The following is a 24,463-nucleotide window of genomic DNA, read 5'->3' as shown; positions in this document are numbered from 1 at the left end:
CCTTTTGTCCATTATCATCCTTTACATTTTAGAAACTATTTAGGGCTGATTTCAAGTCAACTGTATTTTCAAGTAAAAGATCTCAGCCTTTCATTCTTAAGAATATTAATGTAATTGATTTCAAGTCACAAACCTTTCTAGGGCCAGGGAGTATAGCACATATGGGGATGTAGTACCAGAACAAGATGACCAATGTCCCCTCTGGAGATGAAGAATGACTTAAGTGACAAGTTCTAAATGAAATCAGGGTATATCTAAATAGAATGCTGTTTCCTCTATTATGTTCAAATTATCCTATATAATAAAAGGCTAATATGCAAATTGACCAAACAGCGGAACAACTGGTCACTATGACGTACACTGACCACCAGGGGCAGATGCTCAATGCAGGAGCTGCCCCCTGGTGGTCAGTGCGCCAGAAGCTGGGCTCATGCCTGGTGAGTGCAGCAGCAGTGGCAGGAGCATCTCCGCCTCCACGGCAGTCGGACATCCCCTGAGGGTTCCCAGACTGCAAGAGAGTGCAGGCAATGCTGAGGGACAGCCCCCACCCCCGAGTGCACGAATTTCGTGCACTGGGCCTCTAGTTTAAATATAAACAGCCACATGTAGCAAGTGGGTAGTGGATTGGAAAGTGCAGATCTAGCAGATCCAGAGTGCAAAACACATAAGACTAATCAGGTGAACTGGATTCCAGCCTAGTTCTGCCACTGACTACTTTGTGACCTTGACCAAGTTATTTATTCACTCTGATGCTGTTCTTTTCTTTTTTTATCAATGAAGTGATAAACTAGATTATTCCTAAGATTTCTTCTGTCTTTTACACTCTACTTTAAAAATAGCCACACAGTGTGATGAGAAATTGATACAAATATCACTGTCCTCATGAAAATCAGTCTTTTCATTACACCATGCATATTCACGAACACACATGTACTCCAAGAAATCTATAATACATGAATGACTATATGAAGATGCAGGAGAAATAGCAGCATTGCAATAATCCTGTTGGATTTATCCTGTTTAATCTTAGTCCTGACATGCAATGACATTGGTTGAAAGAAAAATATAAATCTGCTTCTTTTGCATCAGTACCTGATTTATTAATTCCCTGATTCCTATCACTCATTCAGTTTATTGAAGACACTAAGTACCAAGCACAATTATTATATGGCGTGATAAATGCTGTGGAGGAGAAGACAGTTTCCAGCTTTGCTTGGGGGAGGGTGAATGTGTGTGAGTGAGTGAGTGTGTGTGAAGTTTTCTCAAAGGAAGTGACTAAGGCAGAAGTTTTTTTTTTTTTTTTTTACTCCATTCAGACAGAGACTCTGTATTGCCGTTAGCCCTGGGCAGGAGGGCTCTTTCTTTGGGACCCATGCTTTAGCGAGCTCTTTTCTGGCTCACTCCTCCTCATGTGGTAGCTGACCCCCTGACCTTAGACTTTGCTTTGAGTACTAAGAACCCTGGAGTTCTCTGCCCCAAGGACTGGAGTTCAGTTCAAAGACTGTGAGTTGCCTCTTTCTCTGGTCTGTTCTTCTGGAGGTGAACCGCACCACTGGTGTGCACAATAATGAGCTGGAGAAAGGGGCAAAGAGGCGGGTATTTTGAGGTGTATGGCTGGAGTTGGATCTTGTGTGCATCCCAGAATGCCTACGTGTGAGAGCTTGAGTCTTATCAAGTTAAGGGATGGGGGGATGTGTGGGAGAGAAAGGGAGCAGGCCAGCGCCAGGAGCTGGGGCTGGATACCAGCTCTCCTCATCCAGAATGCTGCCATATTTTGGCATGGATCTCCAAGAAGGGCAACAATTCTACATTTGAACTTTCCAAGTCAATGTAAGGATATATCATGAAGGTTAGAGGATAGAGTGTACTTACTTAGCAGTTTATTAGTTTGGATTATACCTTTTTAGTATTTAGACATATTGTATAAGGATTTCCATTTATATGTTTGCCCTAAAATTTGTACATTTGCCTTTAATTTGCAGATGTAAGGCACAACTTTATTTTAAAGTTTCTTCTTAATCTAATGATAAGATATGAGAATTTGGTAAAAGCAGTTAATTTTGTTAATGTCCTCATTCAAGATGACTGGTATATTTTATACTAGTTTAGCTACAGTAGGTTGGATTCGAAAGTTAAAATAAATGATAACAAAGAAGACAATTTTTAAGGTTTTCTTCCATTAAAATATACTATATGACTGTTGTTCACTGAATCTATTTACAGAATTCCATGATATATAACAAGAGTAAATGACTATGTAATGTTTGTCTGTACATTAATAATGAAAACAGGAGGACAGGACTTTAGAGCTGGAAGTGGGTCCAGATATCATTTAGTCTCGCCACTTTTATAGATGAGGAGTCTTAGGCCTAGAAATCTTAATTGGTCCATGAGGATAGGGCCTATTAGACCTTTAACTGGAATTGTGCAACATAGTGAAAAATAGATTTACAGTCCAGAGGTAGTGAAGAAAAACAGAATGAGAAAGAGAAGAATACAGTCATGTCTTTGGCCTTTTAGACTATCTCTTCATACTTAATGTTTCTTGATTGTGTTCTTAAATCACGACTGAACATGTTCCCCCAACAACTGACCTTCTGTTTCTAGGAGACCGAACCAGCTTAACGCAAAGTCAGATGTTCCCGTCTATTACCACACTAAAGTGACCTCTAGACACCCCTAGAGAAATCCACTCACACAGAGTGAATTCCCCTCAGCTGGACAAGGTCGGGCAGTGGGACAGAAGCAGAAGGAGAAGGCATTACTTGTCTACTTTCTCTCGGTCCATTTGGAAAACTCAGCATTACAGGCTCTGGACAAAAGCATCCAGAAGATCTGGAGGTGGGCAGTGCCCTGTCAGCGTGCCATTTACATGTACCAGCACTTCATGGACAAGCAGATTGAGTGAGGATAATAGAGCATTAGAACGGCTCCTAAGCCACCCCAGCCAGCAGTGTGCACAGCTTAGGAACACACGGTTTTACCACACAACAGCTTATTGTGAACATCTAGTCTAATGACTAAATATGCTAAGATGATTTGGGTCATGTTTGTAATTTGTGATCTGAAGGTTTGAGGTTTTGCTTTCTTTGCCAGATTAAAGTCAGGAAGAGAAGCCTGCTGTTGTCTCCGACGTCGGCCATCCTGCTGCTCAAGATGGCTGGCAGAGCAAGGACAATGAAGTAGAATGGCGAGTCTTATCAAATCTGTGGGAGAGCATTGCATCACAGCTGAATATATTTAGAGTAAGTATTCACATACTGGCTATTGCAATTTTATTTCAAATGAAGCAGAAGCAATTATTTATGCTTATGTTATTAACTAATTCAAAAGCATTGTATGTATTCACTTGATCCAAATGTATTAAATGTGTTTACAGGCAAAATTGAAATAAATGAAAATACCTGAAACAGTCCAAATTTCACTTTAAGGGACAATAACAGCAAAAATTTTCTGGATTTTGAATGCTGAGACATCAGGGCCCAACGAATGACATTTTAAGTACTCTTACTAGTATAATTCAAAAAGAGATGAATGGATATGCTATGGAGTTTGCATATATTTGGGGTGAGGGAGAGAAATGAAGAAAGAGTTTCAGAGTAGGGAAAATAATTTGGTCTATAAAACCTTGGCTATAGACACTTTGGATAAAAAAAACAACAATTCCCAGGAAACTGGGACCAGTTGGTGTGTGTGTGTGTGTGTGTGTGTGTGTGTGTGTGTGTGTGTGTGTACCATCCACCTTTTATGCTTTTGAGAACTTCTACTACATTTGTCAAAAGCAACAGTGAGAATACCAAAAGGAAGATACCTTAAAAGGTACTATTTTAACAACCATTGAAACTTCTGAAGAACTGAAAAATAAAGGCCACTCCCGTGAGGGTTCAGAACTTGAGCACTTGTAATTGTGGTCAGTCCTTTCTTTGATGCTCGGGTATAGTCTTATGAGCTAGAGCAGTTTTCTCTTTATTCAGATGCAGTCCAACTTATTTTAGCTCAAGATTCTGTCTTTTAAAATCTCATCCTGAACTTCTCGGAGAACCCAAAGGTCATGTTTACAGAATAGATGCACAGCAGGATTAAATAAATGTGGAGCCGCCCGAGCAGCAGGTCTTCTTCATTCTACCAGAGAAGCTGTTAATCTTCAGATGATTATTTTTGTAATATAAAATATATATCTTGGATCAGGAAAACAAATTCCCCACCTGACACGCTCATAAACAGTTTTGTAAGAGCTAATTTTAGATTGTTCCTAGCTTTTTCATTGCATCATCAGGGACATTTAAACATTTTAACAATTCTCCTGTGCTTCTCAAAACTCTCATTTAAGCAAACACGCCCTGCACAACTCACACCAAGAAATGTAGTGGGTTGTGTGAAAAGCTGAGAACAGTTGTATTTGTTGTCTTTCCTTACTTTAGCTAAAGGATAAGCTGGGCAGTGTTGTGAAAAGTTGGTAATGTAAGATGATGTGATACATGGGAGAAGGCCAAAAACAATGACAACAAACAAGACAAAAGGAGTAAGTTGCATTAACATCGAAGTATCTGACACACTGTGATTTCACTGATGACTATAACCACATTGTCCTTAGCCCTTACATTTCATAGAGTGGTCTTCCTGTGTGTCAAGTTGTATCACTGGACTTTTAACTGCAATACTTCTCATTTATGGCATCTTTGTAGCCATAAATCCTTTTCATATTATTATTATTATTTTACTTGCTTCTCGCCATAACCCACTGAGATAGGTAAAATGGGAATTTGTCCACATGTTATAGGTCCGTAAAAAGGATCACAGACTAAAGTCATACACTCCTAAGTGATTTTGAAGCCAGAACTGTGGTTGCAATGTACCTTTTTGCTTACCAGACTTTGAGTCAAAACACACACACCACTATTTAAAAGAAGAGAGAAACTTTCTAAGGAAATTTTTCTCCTCATGAAAACTGCTATTATATTTTTAGTACTTCTCCTCTTTTTTGAGATTGTTTAATATACACAGGTGCTATTTAACTTAACAAACATAAATAGTGGTTTTAAAAAATGATAGATTTTAAAATCATAAATATTTCAAGTTAAGCAAATATAAGATATAAAAATTCAGTTTGCTGGGAAGAAGAATTAAGAGATTATATATTACTTTACAAAAAAATTTTGAATAGGATTGTTTTATATAGCAAAATTCCTCAGCACATATAAGATATGTTGATTTATGAAAATCTGATTCATACAGAACTTTACAGGAATGCATCTGTTATATAAATCCACGCTCACCTGTAATTTACTCTAGAGGGAACAACTGAGTGATAATAATAATAACATACTCATATATTCTTCATTATGCAGTTTAAAGTACTTTCCTCTAATTTATTGCATTTGTCTTTGGCAACCTTAAAAGGAAGGCAGACAGGGTATTATTATCCTTTCTTTACAGATGAGAAATTGAGAGGTTAAGTGATTTGCCCAAGGTCAGACAGACTATTCATTCATTCATTTACTGCTCTTTGAGTGATGCACTTTTAACGGGGTAGTCAAGGAAGTAAGGTTCTTCCTCCTATTTTTTTTAACCAGATGTGAAGGCTATTAAAACAGAGGTGGATGATCTCACAAATATAATGTTGAACGAAAGAAGCCAGACACAGAAGTGCACACACTGTATGCTTCTAGTAATGTAAAATTCAAATGCAGGCAAAACTAATCTATGGTGGCAGAAGGCAGAATAGTGGTAAAATTTGGGAAGAAGGGGTGGCAACTGGAGTGTAAGGGGGGATAACATTCTATTTCTTGACCTGATTTTTGGTTGTATAGTTACGTTCACTGTGAAAATTCACTGAGATCTAGACTTCAGATTTGTCTACTTTTCCTTACGTATAGTGTAGAACAAGCATGTCAGACTCGCAACCTGCAGGATGCATGCAACCCTCAACGAATATTTTTGCGGCCCAGCCAATATAGTGGTATGTAAGAAACGTTTTAATAAAAATTTCACAACTTAATTTTTACAATATCCTGTTATACATAATTATTAATAAAGAACTACAATGTTCACTAATAACTTAAACCCTGTTTATTTCACCCGTGTTAGCCTTTGAGTTTGACATGCTTGGTATAGAAGTTTTTGGTTAAAAAAAGAATTTTATATCTTGAAAAACAGTACAATGCACTTTAGAAGATCATTACATCACACATCCTTTAAACATTTGTGATTTAATGAAGTTTCTAAGCTTCATTTTAAAAATGAGAATATGAACTAAATCTGAAGAGTTTAAAAACAGAAAAATAGCTCATAGAAAAAAACCCCATGCCCATCCGGCATGGCTCAGTGATTGCGCATCAACCTATGAACCAGGACATCATGGTTTGATTCCCAATCAGGGCACATGCCTGGACTGCAGACTAGATCCCCACTAGTGTGGGGTGTGCAAGAGGCAGCCGATCAATGATTCTCTCATCATTGATGTTTCTATCTCTCTCTCCCTCTCCTTTCCTCTTTGAAATCAATTAAAAATATTTTTTAAAAAAACCCAGGATTATCTTCATCTCAAAAGTTGCTATAAGAAATGGGAAATTGCAGCACACTAAGATAATTTTAGGTGCAACATGTATATTTAATAATATTAAGCTAGAAATTGTAGGGAAATGAGATTCCATTGTTATTCACATAGTATAACCTAGAGAGAATATACGACTTGAAGGAGGATAAGGTTGTAATATTTTTGAATATCCATTTTTCTTTTAGAACTTTGTATATCAGGATACTGCACTGGACATCGGGGTAGAAAGCCAAAGGTAATGATAAAAATCTGAGTAAGATGTGCACACCTGGGAACAAACAAGGCTCCCAAGAGTCCCAAGGAGCCTTCAATGTAAGAAGGTCTGGGAGGAATATGTTTTGACCATTATCCAGGATAGAAATCACAGGTGCATTCAATTGCCTAAAGCAATTTCAAAATTTATATTGTAGTTTTCCAAGAATCCTTCACCTCCTGTGACTCTGTAACCCTGACAGCTAATGCTGCTCTTGTATGCAAAGTTACCACAGATGACAAATGTTTTGTTTAATTTTTATATATGGTCTTCTGTTGTTGTTTCATTTTATTCTCTTTAAAAAGAATCCAATATAGTATCCACCTCCCCACCCCACACACACATTATCTATATCAAATACCGATCTTAATATCATAGGTCAGGAACAGAGAATTTCCAGGTGAAGGGTCAGTTTCAGCCCCAGGGGGCTTTCATTTCACCAGTGATGTTTCAAAGGCAGCTACACCACTGCTATGAATGACCACACTTTGGTGAGTTTCTTCCCATGAGGGCTGTTGAAAGCATCCTGTGCAGGGATAAGATTTTGACCTTTAACCCCTTCACACATTTGTTTTAATTCTTGACTGACTGTCCTGTGTCTGTGCATCGGTTTCACGAGCCCTTAGCTAATATTTTTTTACAAATAAATTTTGTACCCTGAACACCTGCGTGCTGCATGTCACACATTCCACAGAATGAACAGGATCGAGCTCACTGTGATCACTGCATCCAGGACAATGCAGTGAGACACAGCTGTCCTGTGGAACATGGGTTGTTAGATTGTCAACCTGTGTTCCCCCATACAGTTCATGTCATAAAACTGGTCAGAAAGATGGCTCCAGGGACAGGGGAGAGAGACAGGGAGAGGTGGGCTCAGCAAGCTGCCCAAACTTCTCCCACTGACAAAGGATAAACAATCCTGAGGAACTGACCCTGCGTGTCTACGGGCGAGTCCATGTGGAATCATTTCATGATCTTTTTTAATGACAGGGATCAAGAGACACAATGGCTTCTCTCTGGGTGAAGCCCTTCAACAAAGAACTCCTTGAGTCACTATGAAATGTTGCCTATACTACTTCACACTTAGTCTCACCCGATCCCTTTCAAAACTCACTTTATTTAAGCTTATAGTTATATCCCTATATTTAATCTCCCTTATAGCAGAGCTGCTTAAAACAAATTCTCCCCTTTGCCCTTCCTAAGTGTCTCTTTCATTCCTCCCACCTGGACCCTTCCTCTTCCTCTCCTGTCAGTTCTGTGCATGTGTTGTCTTGTGATGCTTACCGTGCAAAAGGCCATATTAGTTTTTAACTTGTACTAATTTTCACTCTTTTTGTTATAGGTTACATGACAGATATATTTGTTACACACAATATTGACAACAGTTTTGAATAGACTTCCATTACTTTTTATAGAAATTTTATGAAAATATATAGAATTTAAAGTAAAAGATAAATTGAAATACTTGCCATTGAGCCTTGTTTTCCTGGGTTCCCTGGTTCACCCTTAAAAAAGAATAGTGATAATTTTATTAGTGCTATACATATTAAAAAACAATTTCAATATATATTTTTCCCTTTTTACAGTACCCACTGGGGTGCATGAATGTCAAATATACTTTTCAAGCCAAATAGAGAAATGCAAACCCAATGCAATGGAAAGAAAGGTAACATTCTTTCTTCAAATGCATTCTATAAACATTTTAGGATTTAATAAAGTGAGTCTAGATTATGATAGAGATTAAGATTATGCCAAGAATATATTCTAAATAAAATTAGTAGGAGTGATTACATAAGTCATTAAGTAGTCCTAGAAAAAGATTTAATTGTAATCACAGCCATATCTCATTTATTTAATTGCAATTACAGTAATATATTATTAATTATTATTTCCTGTTTATAAGGACATAAGATGATGATGTGGTCCTCTTTGTGAGAATTCAGAACTCCCACATATTCAACACAGAGACAACTGCTCTTAGTGCAGGAGTTAAATAAGAAAAGGAGCAGAGATTGATTTTAAATTTTAATTATCCTGGATTAATGATGGCTGAAGTAACATGCTTTATTAAAATTGACAGCATATATTAAAATAAAATTGTCTGCCATATTATACCACTGTCATAATTTCCTAATACTCAGATTCATACATGTTTTATTATATTATAGTATATCATGTTTTATTATATTATTATAATGACAGTCATGTTTTTTGAAAAACATGATTGTAATGCCAGTACATATAGATGTTGTTGGACTTTAAAAATAAGTAGTTCTCAGTTTATTTTTATAAAATCTTTTTCCACTGGTTAAGAGAGTATATAAAAATCAACTCTGAGATTATAAATCCAGTTCAAATTATATTTGTGGAATTAAAAATAATTATACCTTTGTATTAAAAGTTCCATTTCTTACTTAGATGAATAAACTACATTCACTTAAAGATTGACATAATATTTGGATAGTTTACAAAATGTCATACATTAATTTATCTTGTTTCTTGAAAATAATTTATGCTTTAAATTTTCTGTACAGTATATAATACCCACTGATCTGACTAATTCTGTCCCATCAAAAGGGTCTTAACTATACTTCTTTTTTTTTTAAATATATTTTATTGATTTTTTACAGAGAGGAAGGGAGAGAGATAGAGAGTTAGAAACATCGATGAGAGAGAAACATCGACCAGCTGCCTCCTGCACATCTCCCACTGGGGATGTGCCCGCAACCCAGGTACATGCCCTTGACCGGAATCGAACCTGGGACCTTTCAGTCCGCAGGCCGACGCTCTATCCACTGAGCTAAACCGGTTTCGGCATACTTTTTACTTGAGAAGACACTGTATCTTGGAAACCAGCAATCAATTGGAGAGCTCTAAATATCCCTAAAGCAATCGCTTCTCGGCCTTTTGGCTAAGATCAAGTGTAATATCCCTAAAGCTACAGCTTTTTCTATCTTTTGAGATATCAACCCAAGAAAAGGGGAAACATTAGATAGTTTAGGATGAAGCTACTCTCTCTGATGATTCAGTTAAAGCAATCCTAAATCATATGTTACAAATTAATTCCTCATTTCATATGACAAATTAACAGCAGCTTTCAGAAAGGGAAGTGGGCTTACAGAAGGTTGTCTCAGAAAAGTTTTAAAGTACCCTATATTCTTACAAACAGAATTGTTTTTTGAAGGACAAAAAAAATCCATAATATATTAATACAAAAATAAAATATACCAAAACAATGAGCATGGATGATTTTTTTCTTTTTGGTTGTCTTTATTTTCAAAATTTTCTACATTATGGATAGTTTCTGTATTACTTTTGTACTATGAAAACACTAATGAATATAGTTATTAAAGTTAAAGTAATACACTTGCTCAATTAGTATGGCTTAGTGGTTGAGTATTGGCCTAGGAACCCAGAGATCATGGTTTGATTCCTGGTCAGGGCACATGCCCAGTTGTGGGCTCCATCCCCAGCAAGAGGCAGCTAAACAATGATTCACTCTCATTGATGTGTCATCATTTATGTGTTTCTCTCTCTCTCTCTCTCTCTCTTTCTCTCTCTCTTTCTCCCCCTTCCTCTCTGAAATCAATAAAAATACATATATTTTTAAAAAGTTAAAGCAATACATTAAGTAAACAATTTAATTCATCAATAAACCTGAATTTCAAATTCTAACCTCATAATATAAGTGTAAAATTTGTTTGCCCTTTTCCACATATTTATTTAAATTGCTGGGTTGTCGCTATCAAAGCGAACCATTTATCTAGTGTCCTGTGCTGCTATATATTGACACTTGACACTAAGTACTTAGTACTTAGATCTAAGTGTTGAGATCGCTTTTATTTTTTAAAATTAAATTATTGGAGTAACAGCTCACTTTTAAATCATTTCCATTAATAAGCTTCATATACAAAGGACAAATAATATTCAAACCAGACCCACTGATGTTTTAACCATTAATTTTACTGTTTTGTCAATTCTTTCGGTCAAGTTATTTATAAGAGATTAAATATTAGAAACATTTAAATTCTTTACTCTCCATAAATCATATGGGACTTGATTGTCTCTGCTATCGGTTTTTGGAAAATGTTATTAATCCCCCACCATCTGTTTCAAGCTAGTCTCCCTGTTAAACCAAAGGCACTGAGGAACTCTGTGGAGTCAGGACACGAGTGACATCAGGTTCTCCAATCAGACTCGGAGGCTTACCTGAACACCGGCTTAGCTGTCTCCCCAGGTCCTTGTGGTTGCATGGTTCCCCGGGGATCGAGTGGTAAAGCAGAAGCCTGGCTGGCAGTGCCCTGCTTGGGGGCTTTCCTAGCTTCCCCCGTCCATCAACCCACTCCACTCGACCTTCTAATCCCTCCCAACCCCACTCTATCCCAATTCTCAGCCCTTAACGCAAAACCAAACCTGTGAGAACAAGGGACCCAAAAAGGTACTCACGGGCTCTCCTGGCATTCCTCGGGGGCCATCTTTCCCGGTGTCCCCAGGAGGCCCTCTTGGGCCTGGAGGGCCAGGCGGGCCTGGGGGCCCAGCTTGTCCTTGGTCACCCTACAATGGAGAGGGGGACAGACCAACCATGACCACGGAGGATAAAGACCTAGGTCTTCTTTTCAACGCTTTAAATTTGCATTATCTAATTCACATTTACACCATGAAAGAACCAGAGCAAGCAGAAGCATGAAGCCTGTAGGCGATTTGCCTGCCAGCAGGGATCAAATAAATATTCATGCTGAGGAGCTGAGTGGAGCTATTAAAACCAAGCAGCTCAGGAACCAGCACTCTCAGCTCTTGGAAATGCTGTGTCTCTTATCCCACGATTCAGAGCTGGTATAAAGCCGTTGCATAACTTTATTCATGACAATGCTATATCCACCTTAATAAAGTGGCTGCATTTGAAATCGGACAATGTTTACCTTTTCATAACCTATAAAATTAAGCATGCAAGCCTCTTGTCATGCTTTATAACAATTTATACATTACCAAACCTAGAGACCTTAGAAACTGGGTCTATTACTGGATATAACTAATTTTTAAAAAAGACTTTTTTCTTAATTAAAAAATTTAGACAGGCTCTCTATACCTTTTATTTTGGTACTCTCATCTACATTTCAAACAAATGCAGCCCACTAAACATAATTTTGTTCTAAGATATTGCCAAATAAATACCCTTCCACCCCCACCCCCACCCCCACCCAAGGGAGATACATGGTAAAGCAACAGTATACAGAGTAATAACTGAATGCAAAGAAGAAATCAGACTTGAGCAAGAATAAGCACTACCTTAATCAAGCGGCGTTTAATGAGCTGCTGATCAGCAGAGAGAAACCCATGATTGATTTTAGGAAACACCATCTGATCAGTCAGGTGAGGTCAAAGGTTGAAGTTCAGAGGTGAGAGAGTTGAAGAATAGACATCAGAAGGCCCCAAGAAAGAAATAAAGATATACGAATTAGAGTTATAATGACCATTAAATAAAACAGAACTGGCACTTGTGTCTGACATCAGACCCTCGGGCTCTGGGTGAAAGAAATGTGACCCTGAACCAGGATGGTGAGACCAGATTTGTAGTTAGAGGTGGACCCTTTTTGGAATCCCATCGTTTTGCCATGGGGTTGGGCCTTTCTAAGGCTGTATACTAAAGGGGCAGGTAAACTCGAGCCACCTGCACTCTGCACTCTGAGCAGAAAGTCCGCAGACAAAGCGCCAGTTCATTTCCGTCAGACTTGTCAACCAGCATAATGTGGCATGAACGCGACTGCCATTTTGTTGATGCCGAAGTCCAGAGTCCTCAGGGTGACTCAGTTGATTGGGACATACTTAGAGCTTTGCAAAGCATACTCATGCACCCCTCCAGGCCCGGCACCGTCCAGAGTCGTGCCTGCCTCTGCCCACTGTCCTTGCTCGACTTCGATATCTTAACTCTCTCATATGATCCAGAGTCTCCTTCATATATATTTGACCCCATTGATGCACATGAGGTCCAAGAACCCAAGGAGCTGGTACGTTTGATGAGAGGGAGCGGCAGGACTCGGCAGGCCAGTTTAGCTGTTCTTGCTCACCCTTATGCTGATTGCGGGCTCTGACGGCGGGCATGGGTGCCAACCACAAACCTTGACGGTGAGGATCTGATTACTGTGCAGGGCAGCGACTGTGGGGAAGCCTGGCAGACCCTACGGACAGGGCACAGCACCAAAACACGACACAAAACGTCACACAGACATTTCACTGGTGGACAAACAAAACAAGCATGTACCTAAAAATCACCCTGTCCCAGCTCTAAGTCTTGCCTTGCTTGACCTGCCATAAACTCTATCAGACACACAGGCTCCCAAGTGAGCCATTCCTTAAAGGGAATGCCAGATTGAGAACCCATGTAACTGCTCCTTGTGGCAGGTACAATACACCGCAGGATACACTCTCAACATGTCTGGAATCTTAGGTACAAAATGTTAGTACAAACTGGAGATAACTACAGACACTGTTATGAAAACAACACTTTAATTTCCCTCTATGGATATTCTGTTGAATCTACAACACAGGACATACAATATGTGCACTAATTCCTTTTTGGACAGCCATGAACAGAATTTTGCAGTCGGATCAGAAGTATTCCTCAGAATAAATGCAGTACACCTCACAAAGCACAGTCTTACCACCCACATATCAGAATTCCCCTCCCGAATCATCTGATGATTCTCAGGTCTTTCCTGTTTCAGGAATTCCTGCAGAGGTGGTAGATGGAAATCTGTCTCTTATAACATGGGTATTTCATGTCAGGGGGAGTTATGGTCACACTCTGTAGTAATTACTTCTGTCACGTACCTTTTCCCAAAGAACTTGACAGTTCGCACAACCCCTTGAAGCAGAAAAGTGGTTTTGAATTCCTTAACCCAGGAGCACGGGGAGACTGCGCTAGAGTCCTGTACTTCACTAACTGCACTCCCGCGGCCCTACAGGCGGTATCGATTGGGTGGGTCTGAGAGAGAAATGCTGCCTTTGTTCTACATCTTTTGCAACAACACGTGATATGGGAGCCTTTTGCTCCATTTTTTTCATGCAGAACATGTTCACCATACAAACAAAATAAACCACCACCACGGCGATCCGCGCTGCCTTCCTGCGTTCCCTCCTCCTCTTCCCACCCAAATCTATTTTGAGAATATTTTTAGGAAAGGCCAGAAAATTTCTAGTTTTTCAATTTTACTAGTTTGGGTACATTGTCTCCTTTATTTTCCTCTTACTAGGGATATATTTTTCTTTTTAACATAATCAATAAAACGATGCTTGTAGCATGAGACTTTCTTTTCAGCCCTAATGCCTTCGATTCTCATTCTTTAGAGCTGGGGCTCCTCAGGAAGCAAAGCAGAGGAAGTCGGATCCCTTTGCCAAATCCTTTCCGATAAGGCGATTAAGTGGCTGGGTAGTTTCAAGGTGACCTGTATCCTCTTTTTTCTTCTCCCTGAGTAAAAGTCCTTTAAGCATGGGCTCTACACAAATTCAGAAATGCTACAAGTTGGAAAACAGATGTGTACAATTTGCTTTTGTTTTACTACGGAATATGAGTTTAAAATGTTATTAGATGGTAATGTGCCAGCATCTTTCCATCTGTGACTCATTAGCCCTATATTACACAGTCAGAATTTTATGTATAAACCTCATATTTATGTAACAAAGAACAAAAACAGATACAAACAAGAAGTCTACGAGGGATCAGAATCTTGATTAGTGGCGATAAATCATAATGTCACTTTAAACAGATTATCTAACAAAAATCATTTAAAATTAAAAACCTTTTAACAGCACACATGGTAGGCCTCAGAAATGTTTTGAAATTTGAATGTATAAATAAGTCACTTCTTGTACTCCTATCTGAGCATGATCAGCTTGCTGTTTGATCATACTTTCTAAATGCTCAAAACAAAGCATTAAGTTTTAGAACTTCTCAGTTTGGTTTCCAATGTTAACCAGATCTAAAGAGGAAGTGGAGAGGTAATTCTCACCTCAGACTGAGATTTTCTGTTTGAGGAAGCTGAGTGTATGTCTCTCCATCATCTGAACTGTGGACATGCTGCCAATTAGGTGTTTAGAACTACATTTTAACAATCTCACTAGTGAACTAAGCAAAAGGACTTCAAGAGTTTACATGTAGCAAAGTAGAAAGGGGACATGTGGAGAAATTCTCTTAAATTCTAACAAAAATCCCATGGCCTGGGCTGCAATGATCTAGGACCCTGTGTTTTTAAAACTGTGGTAATGCTTGAAGGGTACTTGTCAATATCCCAGGAGTGTTTAAAGGCTATAATAAGCATGGTGCATCTTCCTTAAGAGTTCATTTTAATTAACAGTAAATACTTTTATTTTTTTTATTTTTAAGTTAAATTTCTTGGAGTGACATTGGTTAATAAAATTACGCAGGTTTCTGGTGTACAATGCTATACCACATCATCTGTATAGTGTACTAGAGGCCCAGTGCACAACATTTGTGCACTGGGGGGGGGTCATCCCTCAGCCTGGCCTGCACCTTCTTACAGTCCAGGACCCCTTGGGAGATGTCCAACTGCCAGGCCTAAGCCAGCAGTAGGACATACCCCGAAGGGTCTTTAGGGCTGCCTCAGAGGGGGAGAGGCTCCCCTACCACTGCTGCGCTCGCCAGCTGTGAGCCGGCTTCTGGCTGAGTGGCGCTCCCCCTGTGGGAGAGCACTGACCACCAGGGGGCAGCTCCTGCAATGAGCATCTGCCCCCTGGTGGTCAGTGCACGTCATAGAGACCAGTCGTTCTGCCGTTCGGTCGATTTGCATATTAGGGTTTTATTATGTAGAAGCCCAGTGCACGAAATCACGAAATCACATGGCTCCGCCCTCCCCCCTCCACCCGCCGTGTGCCTCGCTGTGCTCACAGCTCTGCCCACCTACGCTGGTCTTTGGTTGTTACAGCATTAGGGCCACAGGCCTTTTATAATATAGATTGTGTGTTCACCTCCCAAGACAAGTCTCCTATCACTATTTATGCCCCCTTAACCCTCTTCTACTCTCCCCACCGTCCTTCCCCTCTGGTAATCACTATACTGTTGTCTGTGTCTATGACGTTGGTTGTTTTTTTTTTTTTTGCTTAATCCCTTCACCTTTTTCAGCTAGCCCTCCCCCCAATACTCCTCCACTCTGACAGCATCAGTCTGTTCTCTGTATCTATGTTTCTATTTTGTTAGTTACTTTATTCTGTTCATTAGATTTCACATATAAGTGAAATCATATGGTACTTGCCTTTCTCTGACTGTCTTATTTCCCTTAGCATAATACTCTGCAGGTCCCTCCATGCTGTCACAAAAGGTAAGATTTCCTTCCTTTTTCTTCCTTTTTATACCCAAGTGGTATTCCATTGTGTAAATGTACCACAGCTTTTTTATTCACTCATCTACTGATGGGCACTTGGGCTGCTTCCAAATCTTGGCTATTATAAGTAACGCTGTGATGAGCATAGGGGTGCATATATTTTTTTGAATCAGTGTTTCGGGTTTCTTTGAATATATTCCCAGAAGTAGAATCACTGGGTTCTGAGGCATTTCCATTTTTAATTTTTTGAGGGAGCTCTGTACTGCTTTTCACAGTGGCTTAGGAGTTCATTTTAACAAAACCAATAAAATTATGTTTGTAGTATGAGACTCTTTTCAGCCCTAATGCCAATCTGCATTCCCACCAACAGTGCACCAGGTTTCCCTTTTCTCCACATCCTCACCAACACTTGTTATTTGTTGATTTATTGATGATTGCCATTCTGACAGGTGCGAAGAGATATCTCATTGTAGTTTTAATTTGCATCTCTCTGATGATTAGTGACATTGAGCATTTTTTCATATATCTATTGGCCACCTGTTATGTCCTCATTAGAGAAGCAACTATTCAGGACCTTTGCCCATATTTTTTTCTTTTTTAATCTCTATTGTTGAAAGTATTACAACAATGTCCCCCTTTTTCCCTCATTGACCCCTTCTAGCCACCACTTCACCTACTCCAGGCCTTCACCACCCTATTGTCTGTGTCCATGGGTTATGCATCCTTTGCCCACTTTTAAATTGGATTGTGTGGAGGTATTTTTGGTGTTGAGTTGTATAAGCTCTTTATAAATTTTGTACACTCACCCCTTGTCATATGTATAATTTTAAACATTTTTGTTTTGGTAAAGCAAATATTAATATAATTTGGGGTAGAATGTAAAATTTGCACATATTTTTAAAATGTTACTGTTTGACGATGATAGAGAATATCTTCTCATTGGGGTTACTTCCAGATTCACACACAGACAAACTGACTGCTTCCTGCAGGTGGTCTTGGGGGCTAAGGCTGAAAAGCACCTGTGCTGAATGCTTATCTGTAGGTCACAGCTTTGTGTGGCTGTAACTGCTAGGCTTTCCTAGCTGTTTACACAGAGGGAGTACTTGTTCATTAACTATGCCATTTTCCCACAGTATCATTAGTCATACATCTTTCTAAGTAAATGGAATGGACATATTTTACTTGATTTACATCTCAGAAAACTTGCCTGGTACACAGATGGTTCGAGTGGGTGTGGGAAAAAAACGTGTCTCCAGAAAAACATGGAGAATGAGTCCAGGAATGAGCTAAAATACTGAAATTATTTGTACAAATATCACCCCCAAATATACTGAATTCTTAAGAAATTGGATATACAAGAGTAAAACCCACCTTATGCAACCTATTTTCCTCCTGAGAGCATAAACACTCAGAGCCCTTCATGGATCTTCCTGACATGCTGCGAGGTAGGTAACTATCTCAGAACAAGTATTTTGACACCATTGCAGGAGGGGCTCTATCTCCCTTCACTACCTTCTAGATTAAGGAAAGGTGCAAGCCTACCCCAAAGGGATGTTGAACAAGTTAATAATTATGAGTAATGCTTCTAACCTACTTAGAAACCATAAATTCAAGATGTTACAGTCATTTTTATTGTGTACTCACTAATGATGAGTGTTATATGATTACACTACAGTGAGAAATTGTGTGTTTTGTCAAAAGTATTCAGTAAGGCAACGATAGAGCCAGAAATTCAATCCAGGACTTCTAACTCCAGACTTTGTCATCATGCTATTTATGTGTTTATAATTTCTTTCTACTTTATTTATAGTTTAAGTACAAGAAAGCTTGACTAATATTCCACAATATTTGAGAAGTATTTATTGAGTGCCTTCTGTGCAGCATTCACTGTGTTAGGCCCTGGGGATTGAATGGTGAGCCAAGACCCTATGCTCACAGGTTTTAATGTCTGGTGGAGCAACGAGGAAAAATAAGCAGCCAATAGTCATATGGGATGACAGCCGTCTTGTTGGAGAAGTAGAGGGGCTACAAAGGAAATAACACATGCACCTAATGCCCGGTTTGAGGAGCCTTGGGAGACTCTCAGCAAAGTAAACGAGAGGATGGCCGTTGGCACAGGGAGAGGAAAACCGAACAGAGAGAAACTGTCTAGAAAAATGCTATAATGGCCTAGTTGAGGGGCTGTGCCCTAGAACTAGGGAAGAGACATAATGAGAGTTTTGAGTGATATTAAGGAGGTAGAATTTGCAGGATTTATTTCTCCCTTATGGAAACATAAGGGAGAAAGAGCAGAGAATGGTCCTTGGTCTATAGGCTGAGGAACAGAGGATGTTAGAGGGAACACTAGAAGAGACTGGATTTTCTGGGCAGGTAGCTGGTTACAGATGATGAATTTAGTTAGGGACTTACTAACTGAATTTGAGGTGTCTATGGACAGCCAAGGAACGGAGGTTGGCTATGCACATGAAATAGTCAGGAGACAAATGGGAATCTCGAGTCATAGGGCTGTGAAGTCACGTAGGGAGGCTGTAGGCAGAACAGCCTTCCATTTAAGGGATAGGCAGAGAAAGGCAACTACAAAGAGGATTAATAGAAGCGGGAGAATGCTAGCTCTATTCTATACAGGCAAATGTCTCAAAATGATAGACACACACACTTGACTTCACTGTTTATTGCATCATTAATTGTGCTGTACAGATGTACATAAATGACCCATAGTAAGAATAAGCTAACAATGGCAATGTCACTGACAGTGCTCACCAATAAGCACAGGGAGTTGTTGAGGTAAGTAGGGAAAACAAGCAATTACTTTAATTGTAAAGGTCTCCAAGGGACCCAATACAAGAAAAAAATCTGTGTTATGCTGAGAAATGACAATCCCTAAGCTTCTCCATAATGTAAATAGTATCATGATTCTGTTTGCCCAAAATATATCATGCATTACAACACAACCATCACAGTGGGTATGTGTGCAGCATAAATAAAGATAAATATTCTGAGAAGTTGATAAGATGATTTCTAGCTAAGAGAGACCAGATGGGGAAATAGTATAATAGAATGCAAAAATATTTAGGTAAAAGAATAACTTTAGTTTAACAGCAGGAAAGGAATTAAGAGAAAGAAAATTTACTACTAAATCATTCCACATTGTAGTAGATGGTATCTGTCTGAAGAGAAAAAGCAACTATATGAAGTTCTAAATAGCTAAAGAAATCCTTTGAAAAACCATAATATGAGCATTTGAGCCTATGAAAATCAGAATTTATAATTGACTGAAAAAGATCACCTTGTGGAAGTACTATTTATGAAAAAAACCTAGCTTCCTGTAGTTGAATGTAATATTGGCTCAGAAAGTTAGTCTTTCTTATTTATAGGTACTCCAAGTTCTATTCTATTGTGTTCTATTACAAATGTTAACCCTAGTCACTCCAGGAATTATCCTTTTACATGTAAATGACAAGTGTGAATTTTCAAATTATTTAGAAGAGAAAGAGAACAATGTAATCTCTGCATTGACAAATGACATTAAATACATTAAATACTGTAGCTACTTGAATGCTAAGTAAAGACAAACTACAAAGGATCTGCAAATAAGCAGAAAGATGGCAGATAAACTTCAACACTGGCAAGTGTGAAATATAAGAAAAATTGCCTGAACCACAAGTACTGAGAAAGGCTCTAGCTGTCATATACAACCTAAGAAGGGGTCCCAGGGAGTCATTGCAGTGTTTCCTAAAGACATAGAGCTAAGAAAGGCCAACAGAAGATGAAAAGAAGTCAGATTCCTAAAGAAGCATGATCCTGAGGGAACCAGAGTAGACACAGAATACAGGAAAGAAATATAAAATAGTTTAGCAGTCTTGGAGATCATTCAAAAATAAAACTGTGTCAACTTTATTTATATAAACTTTGCTAGCATTGGACCAGAGCTGTTCTCTCTCTTAGAACATCAAGAGAACAGTCCTGTCTGAGGATTTCTTAGTAACAATAAAGATAAATAATGAGGACAATGGTAATAATAGTGATCAACATTAATGTTATCATTGTGATTAGTTTATTAATATTACTAATGCGAAGAGAGCAAAGGGAAGGCCAGACATTATAGGCATGGTCACCTGGCAGCTTCACCAGGAAGCTACAGCTTCATGCGCCCCAGGGAACCACTGGTCCATTCCCTGCAGATCACTGGGGAAGAGACTGAACAAAGGGGGAGATAGGCGCATGCACAGTGCAGTTGGGGTGACCCAGGAAGGTGCCTGTCTGCCAGTCTAGCCTGGGAAACAATGCATTGGCTAGGGGGTGGACCCCATCGGAAGCGCACAAAATCTTGGAAAGTTAAAACCCACAGACAAAGCATACCCTCTCTCTTGCTCATTCTTGTTCTCTCTTGCTCAGGAACTGCATTAGCCCAGGCACTCGCCTGTTCTGTCTCATTGTCTTGCAGCCTTCAGCAGCTGCATGGCACATGGCCGTGCAGACCCCACATGAAATGGACTGCAGCTGGGAACACAAGCTAAGCTAGCCAGATGCTGGACTAGACTGGACTTGAATATGGAGCAGAAATTCTGGGCAGTGGTCTTCATCTGGCCCTGCTGAAGACAAGAATGGACTTCTTCCATGGCGAGACGGACAGAGATGGGACCTTGGAAGGGAGCCCCCTTAATTTTACATCATCAATAAAGCTTTCCATGAAACCTCATCTTCCCATGGATGCCTCAGGAAATTATTTTCCTCACAGCAGCTCAAGAACTCCACTTCCACTGATAACATTCATATGATACAGACGATGTGCCAGGTATTAGTCTAAGAATTTTATAAATGTTAATTTTTTAAAATACATTTTTAAAATTGATTTCAGAAGGAAGGAAGAGGGAGAGACAGAAACATCAATGATGAGAGAGAATCATTGATCGGCTGCCTCCTGCATGACCTCCACCCCTCCTACCTCAGGGGTATGAGCCCGCAACCCGGGCATGTACCCTGATGGGAATCAACCATGAACTCCTGGTTTACAGGTCGATGTTCAACTGACTCACACTGGCCAGGCTAAACATTAACTTTTTAAAATTCTCACAACCACCACCTGATGAATGAAGAATTTGAGGCATGAAGAGGTTAAGGGTTTTGCCCATCTAACTGTAAATAGGAAAGCCAAGATTCACATCCGGGCCATCTTCTCTGAGTCTGCTCTCTTAGCCATTATACGTTCCATATATCCAGTCTCTGAATTTCATCCCCATTTATTCAAGAAGAATTTAATAGGATCTTAACACAAACAAGACAATACTTGAACATTGAGATTAGAAAGCCTTATTTCAGGCTTGATGGAATTCAAAGTCTAACCAAGAAAGGCAGACATTAAAGAAGCAATTACACTGTGGCTGAGATCTCTTTTGATATATTTATCTAGATTTTTTTCTCTTATTTTTCCATTTCCTGTGCCATTCCACCAAGCTCTGGCCATCTGATATTACCTCAGAAAATGTATGAGGAGGCAAGATAGGAAACAGACTTGTCTACCAACATTTCTAGAAATCAAGAATATCTAGGAAGAAACTCCCACAAACTAAAAGAGAGGAAGGAGATCTGTGGTCCCCAAGAGCAGTGGGGGCTTAGCCCAGCTTCCCAGAAGCACTTCCAGGAAGGCAACAATACCTTTATAAAGAAAATGGGCCCAGCCAGTGTGAACCAGGAGGTCACAGTTCAATTCCCAGACAGGGCATATGCCTGGGTTGTGGGGCTCGATCCCCAGTGTGGGGAAGGCAGGAGGCAGCCAATCAATGATTCTCTCTCATCATTGATGTTTCTCTCTCTCTCTCTCTCTCTCTCTCTCTCTCTCTCTCTCTCTCCCCCTCCCTCTCTCCTCCCCCTCCTCCTCTCCCTTCCTCTCTGAAATCAATAAAATATATATTTTTAAAAAGTGGTATGTGACATATCTAGATGTATGGGATCAGAGGAAGCCTTGCAAAAGATTCTCCAGTCCGAAGGGTGGCTCAGACATTGCAGAAAGTTTCCTGTGCCCCAAGATGCAGGAATGACACCCTGTATCCGAAGGGCCATGCACGTCAGTTAAGGCATGCTGTGTGGTCCACCAACTGAAGACTGGGACCTATTTCCAACCCCGGATCGTTCAATACCATAAGACCCCCAGACGTGTGAAGCAGGCCTAAAGGTGGAGGACAGTGTAGAGATCCCAAGAAGACTGATGTTTTTTGTTTATTTTTATCAGCTCAGAAGAATGGAGGCTCAGATTCAGAAATCAAATTTTTACAGAAAATTAAGTCCAAATATTTATTACTGACCTGAGTTTTTGGATTGAGACTCATACCCCAAAAGTAAATATGATGACTATTAACAAAACAAAAGCTATGCGAGTGCACAGAAAGGAACGCTAACCCAGGCCAGCTGGTCAGGGAGGTCTTCCCCCAGGAAGTGTTATCTAAGTGGAGACCTACAGAACGGGGTAGCCCTGTAGGCCTTTAGTACCTGGCCACTCTCAAAGGGGAGGGACACCTTGCCTTCTTGATAGTCCTGTCAGGATGAAGACTGAAACCAAAGAGAAAATACAGTTTCCTTTTCCAAAGTAATCCTAAATCTGTACTTGGAACACAGAGTCTGTCTTTTTCTGGGTACTCCCTTGAGATCTTTATCCTATTCTCCATGTGGGGACGTTTAGGATCTGGGCAATGGCAATGACCACAGGGTGTAAGGTTCCTTGTGGGTGGTCAGATTGATGAGATCAAGAGAGATATCAACTAACACATTCATTCATTCATGTAACCAACATCTTGTAATTACATGTTCACACCAAGTACACTGAAAAAGCTGAATGGGTTTAAATCTAGTTGGGTGGGGAAGTTAGCACATGACTATCAATTCAAATGGAAAATATACTAAATTAGTGCTGTAATTAGAGGGCAGGCAGTATTCTATTTAAGCACATTCTTTCCTTTCCGTTTTTATTGAATTTATTGGGGTGGCACTGGTAAACAAAATTATACATGTTTCAGATGCACAATTCTACAACAATCATCTGTACACTGTATTGTGTGTTCACTATCCCAGGTCAAGTCTCTGTCCATCATCATATATCCCCGTTATCGCCTCTTCCACCTTCCCCACTCCAACCCTCCCCAGCAATCACCATACTGTTGTTGTGTTCATGAGTTTTTTCTTTTATTTTCTTTTTTGCTCAATCCCTCCAATCCCTCCACCCAGCCCCCTCCTTTCCCAACAGCTGTCAGCCTGCTCTCTATCTATGAGTCAGCCTGCTGTCACTATTTTGCTTGTTAGTGCATTAGATTCCATATATGGCCCTTGTCTTTCTCTGACTGGTTTATTTAAGCATATTCTGACTACGGCATGGGTAAGGCTCCGATAAAGGTGGGATTCCAGTAAGAAGAGTAAGGATAATAGGATGATAGTATCTGACATGGGTTGCGGACTTGAGGCAAGGTACTCCAGTTTGAAGTGCAGTGAGCAAAGATGTGGGAGGTACATTCTGGGGTTGCTGGTAAGTTGAGTTTGATTGGAGTGAAGCACTTACTTTTTAGGGAAGAACCTGGAAAAGTCAATAGGATATAACTTTTGAAAGGTCTCTAAAGAAGCTTAAAGGGAAGTAGTGGGAAGCCAAAAAGATACACAATGAAGGTGCCATGGCATAAGTGGGTATCGGGAAGACAACCCGGGCAAAATTATGAAGAATAGATTAAAAATGAAGATACAGTCCGTCCTTGATTCCTTTTCTGTAATTCTAAAATCTCCTAAATACAATGTTTTCATAAGTCTAAACTAAAGGTTTTTTAAGTTTGCAACAAACTCACTTGGTGGCAAAGATAGATTTGAACAGATGTGAGGCCATCTATGGTCACTAATATTCCTTCTTAGTGTGAACACGCATGTGTTTCAACTGCAGAAATTGATGGCTTGAGCTTCAGGTCTCTGAGTGTGTCAGACAATAAGCAGTGTACGAACAATATTAACTTTCTAATGCCTAAAACTTTACATTTTGAAACACATTTGACTCTGAGGGTTTCAGGAAAGGGTTGTTAGCTTGTTTCAAAGTTGACAATAAAGATCCTGTTAACAGAATTAGAGATTATAGAAAGAGTAGTAAGATTTGAAGTTAAAGCATTTAACTTAGTTTCAAACAATGGAACTTGTTAATATAGGCTAGTCTAGCAAATGCCTTGTCTACATACATGGCAATCTGAATTATACATTATAATTTTATATGTTTATAGTAATTAAAAATAAATTTGCTTTTATAATTTCAATTTATGTTTTAATCAGAACTATCCTGATCAATTGTTATCAAGT

General features: G+C 39.4%; 1 protein-coding gene across 1 annotated transcript in view; it reads right to left on the bottom strand.

Moving 5' to 3' along the window:
- COL25A1 (collagen, type XXV, alpha 1) overlaps window positions 1-24,463 on the bottom strand; it is a 497,755-nt gene that overhangs the window by 122,130 nt on the left and 351,162 nt on the right. The window contains exons 8-10 of the mRNA XM_014544731.1: window positions 12,096-12,167; window positions 11,256-11,363; window positions 8,279-8,314 (exon numbers count right to left, since the gene is read on the bottom strand). Coding sequence (XP_014400217.1) covers window positions 8,279-8,314; window positions 11,256-11,363; window positions 12,096-12,167 — 216 coding nt within the window. The remainder of the gene's footprint in view (window positions 1-8,278; window positions 8,315-11,255; window positions 11,364-12,095; window positions 12,168-24,463) is intronic.

Source organism: Myotis brandtii, unplaced genomic scaffold, assembly GCF_000412655.1.
Source record: "Myotis brandtii unplaced genomic scaffold, ASM41265v1 scaffold38, whole genome shotgun sequence".
NCBI classification, from domain to species: domain Eukaryota; kingdom Metazoa; phylum Chordata; class Mammalia; order Chiroptera; family Vespertilionidae; genus Myotis; species Myotis brandtii.
This window is presented reverse-complemented; position numbering and strand designations above follow the sequence as displayed.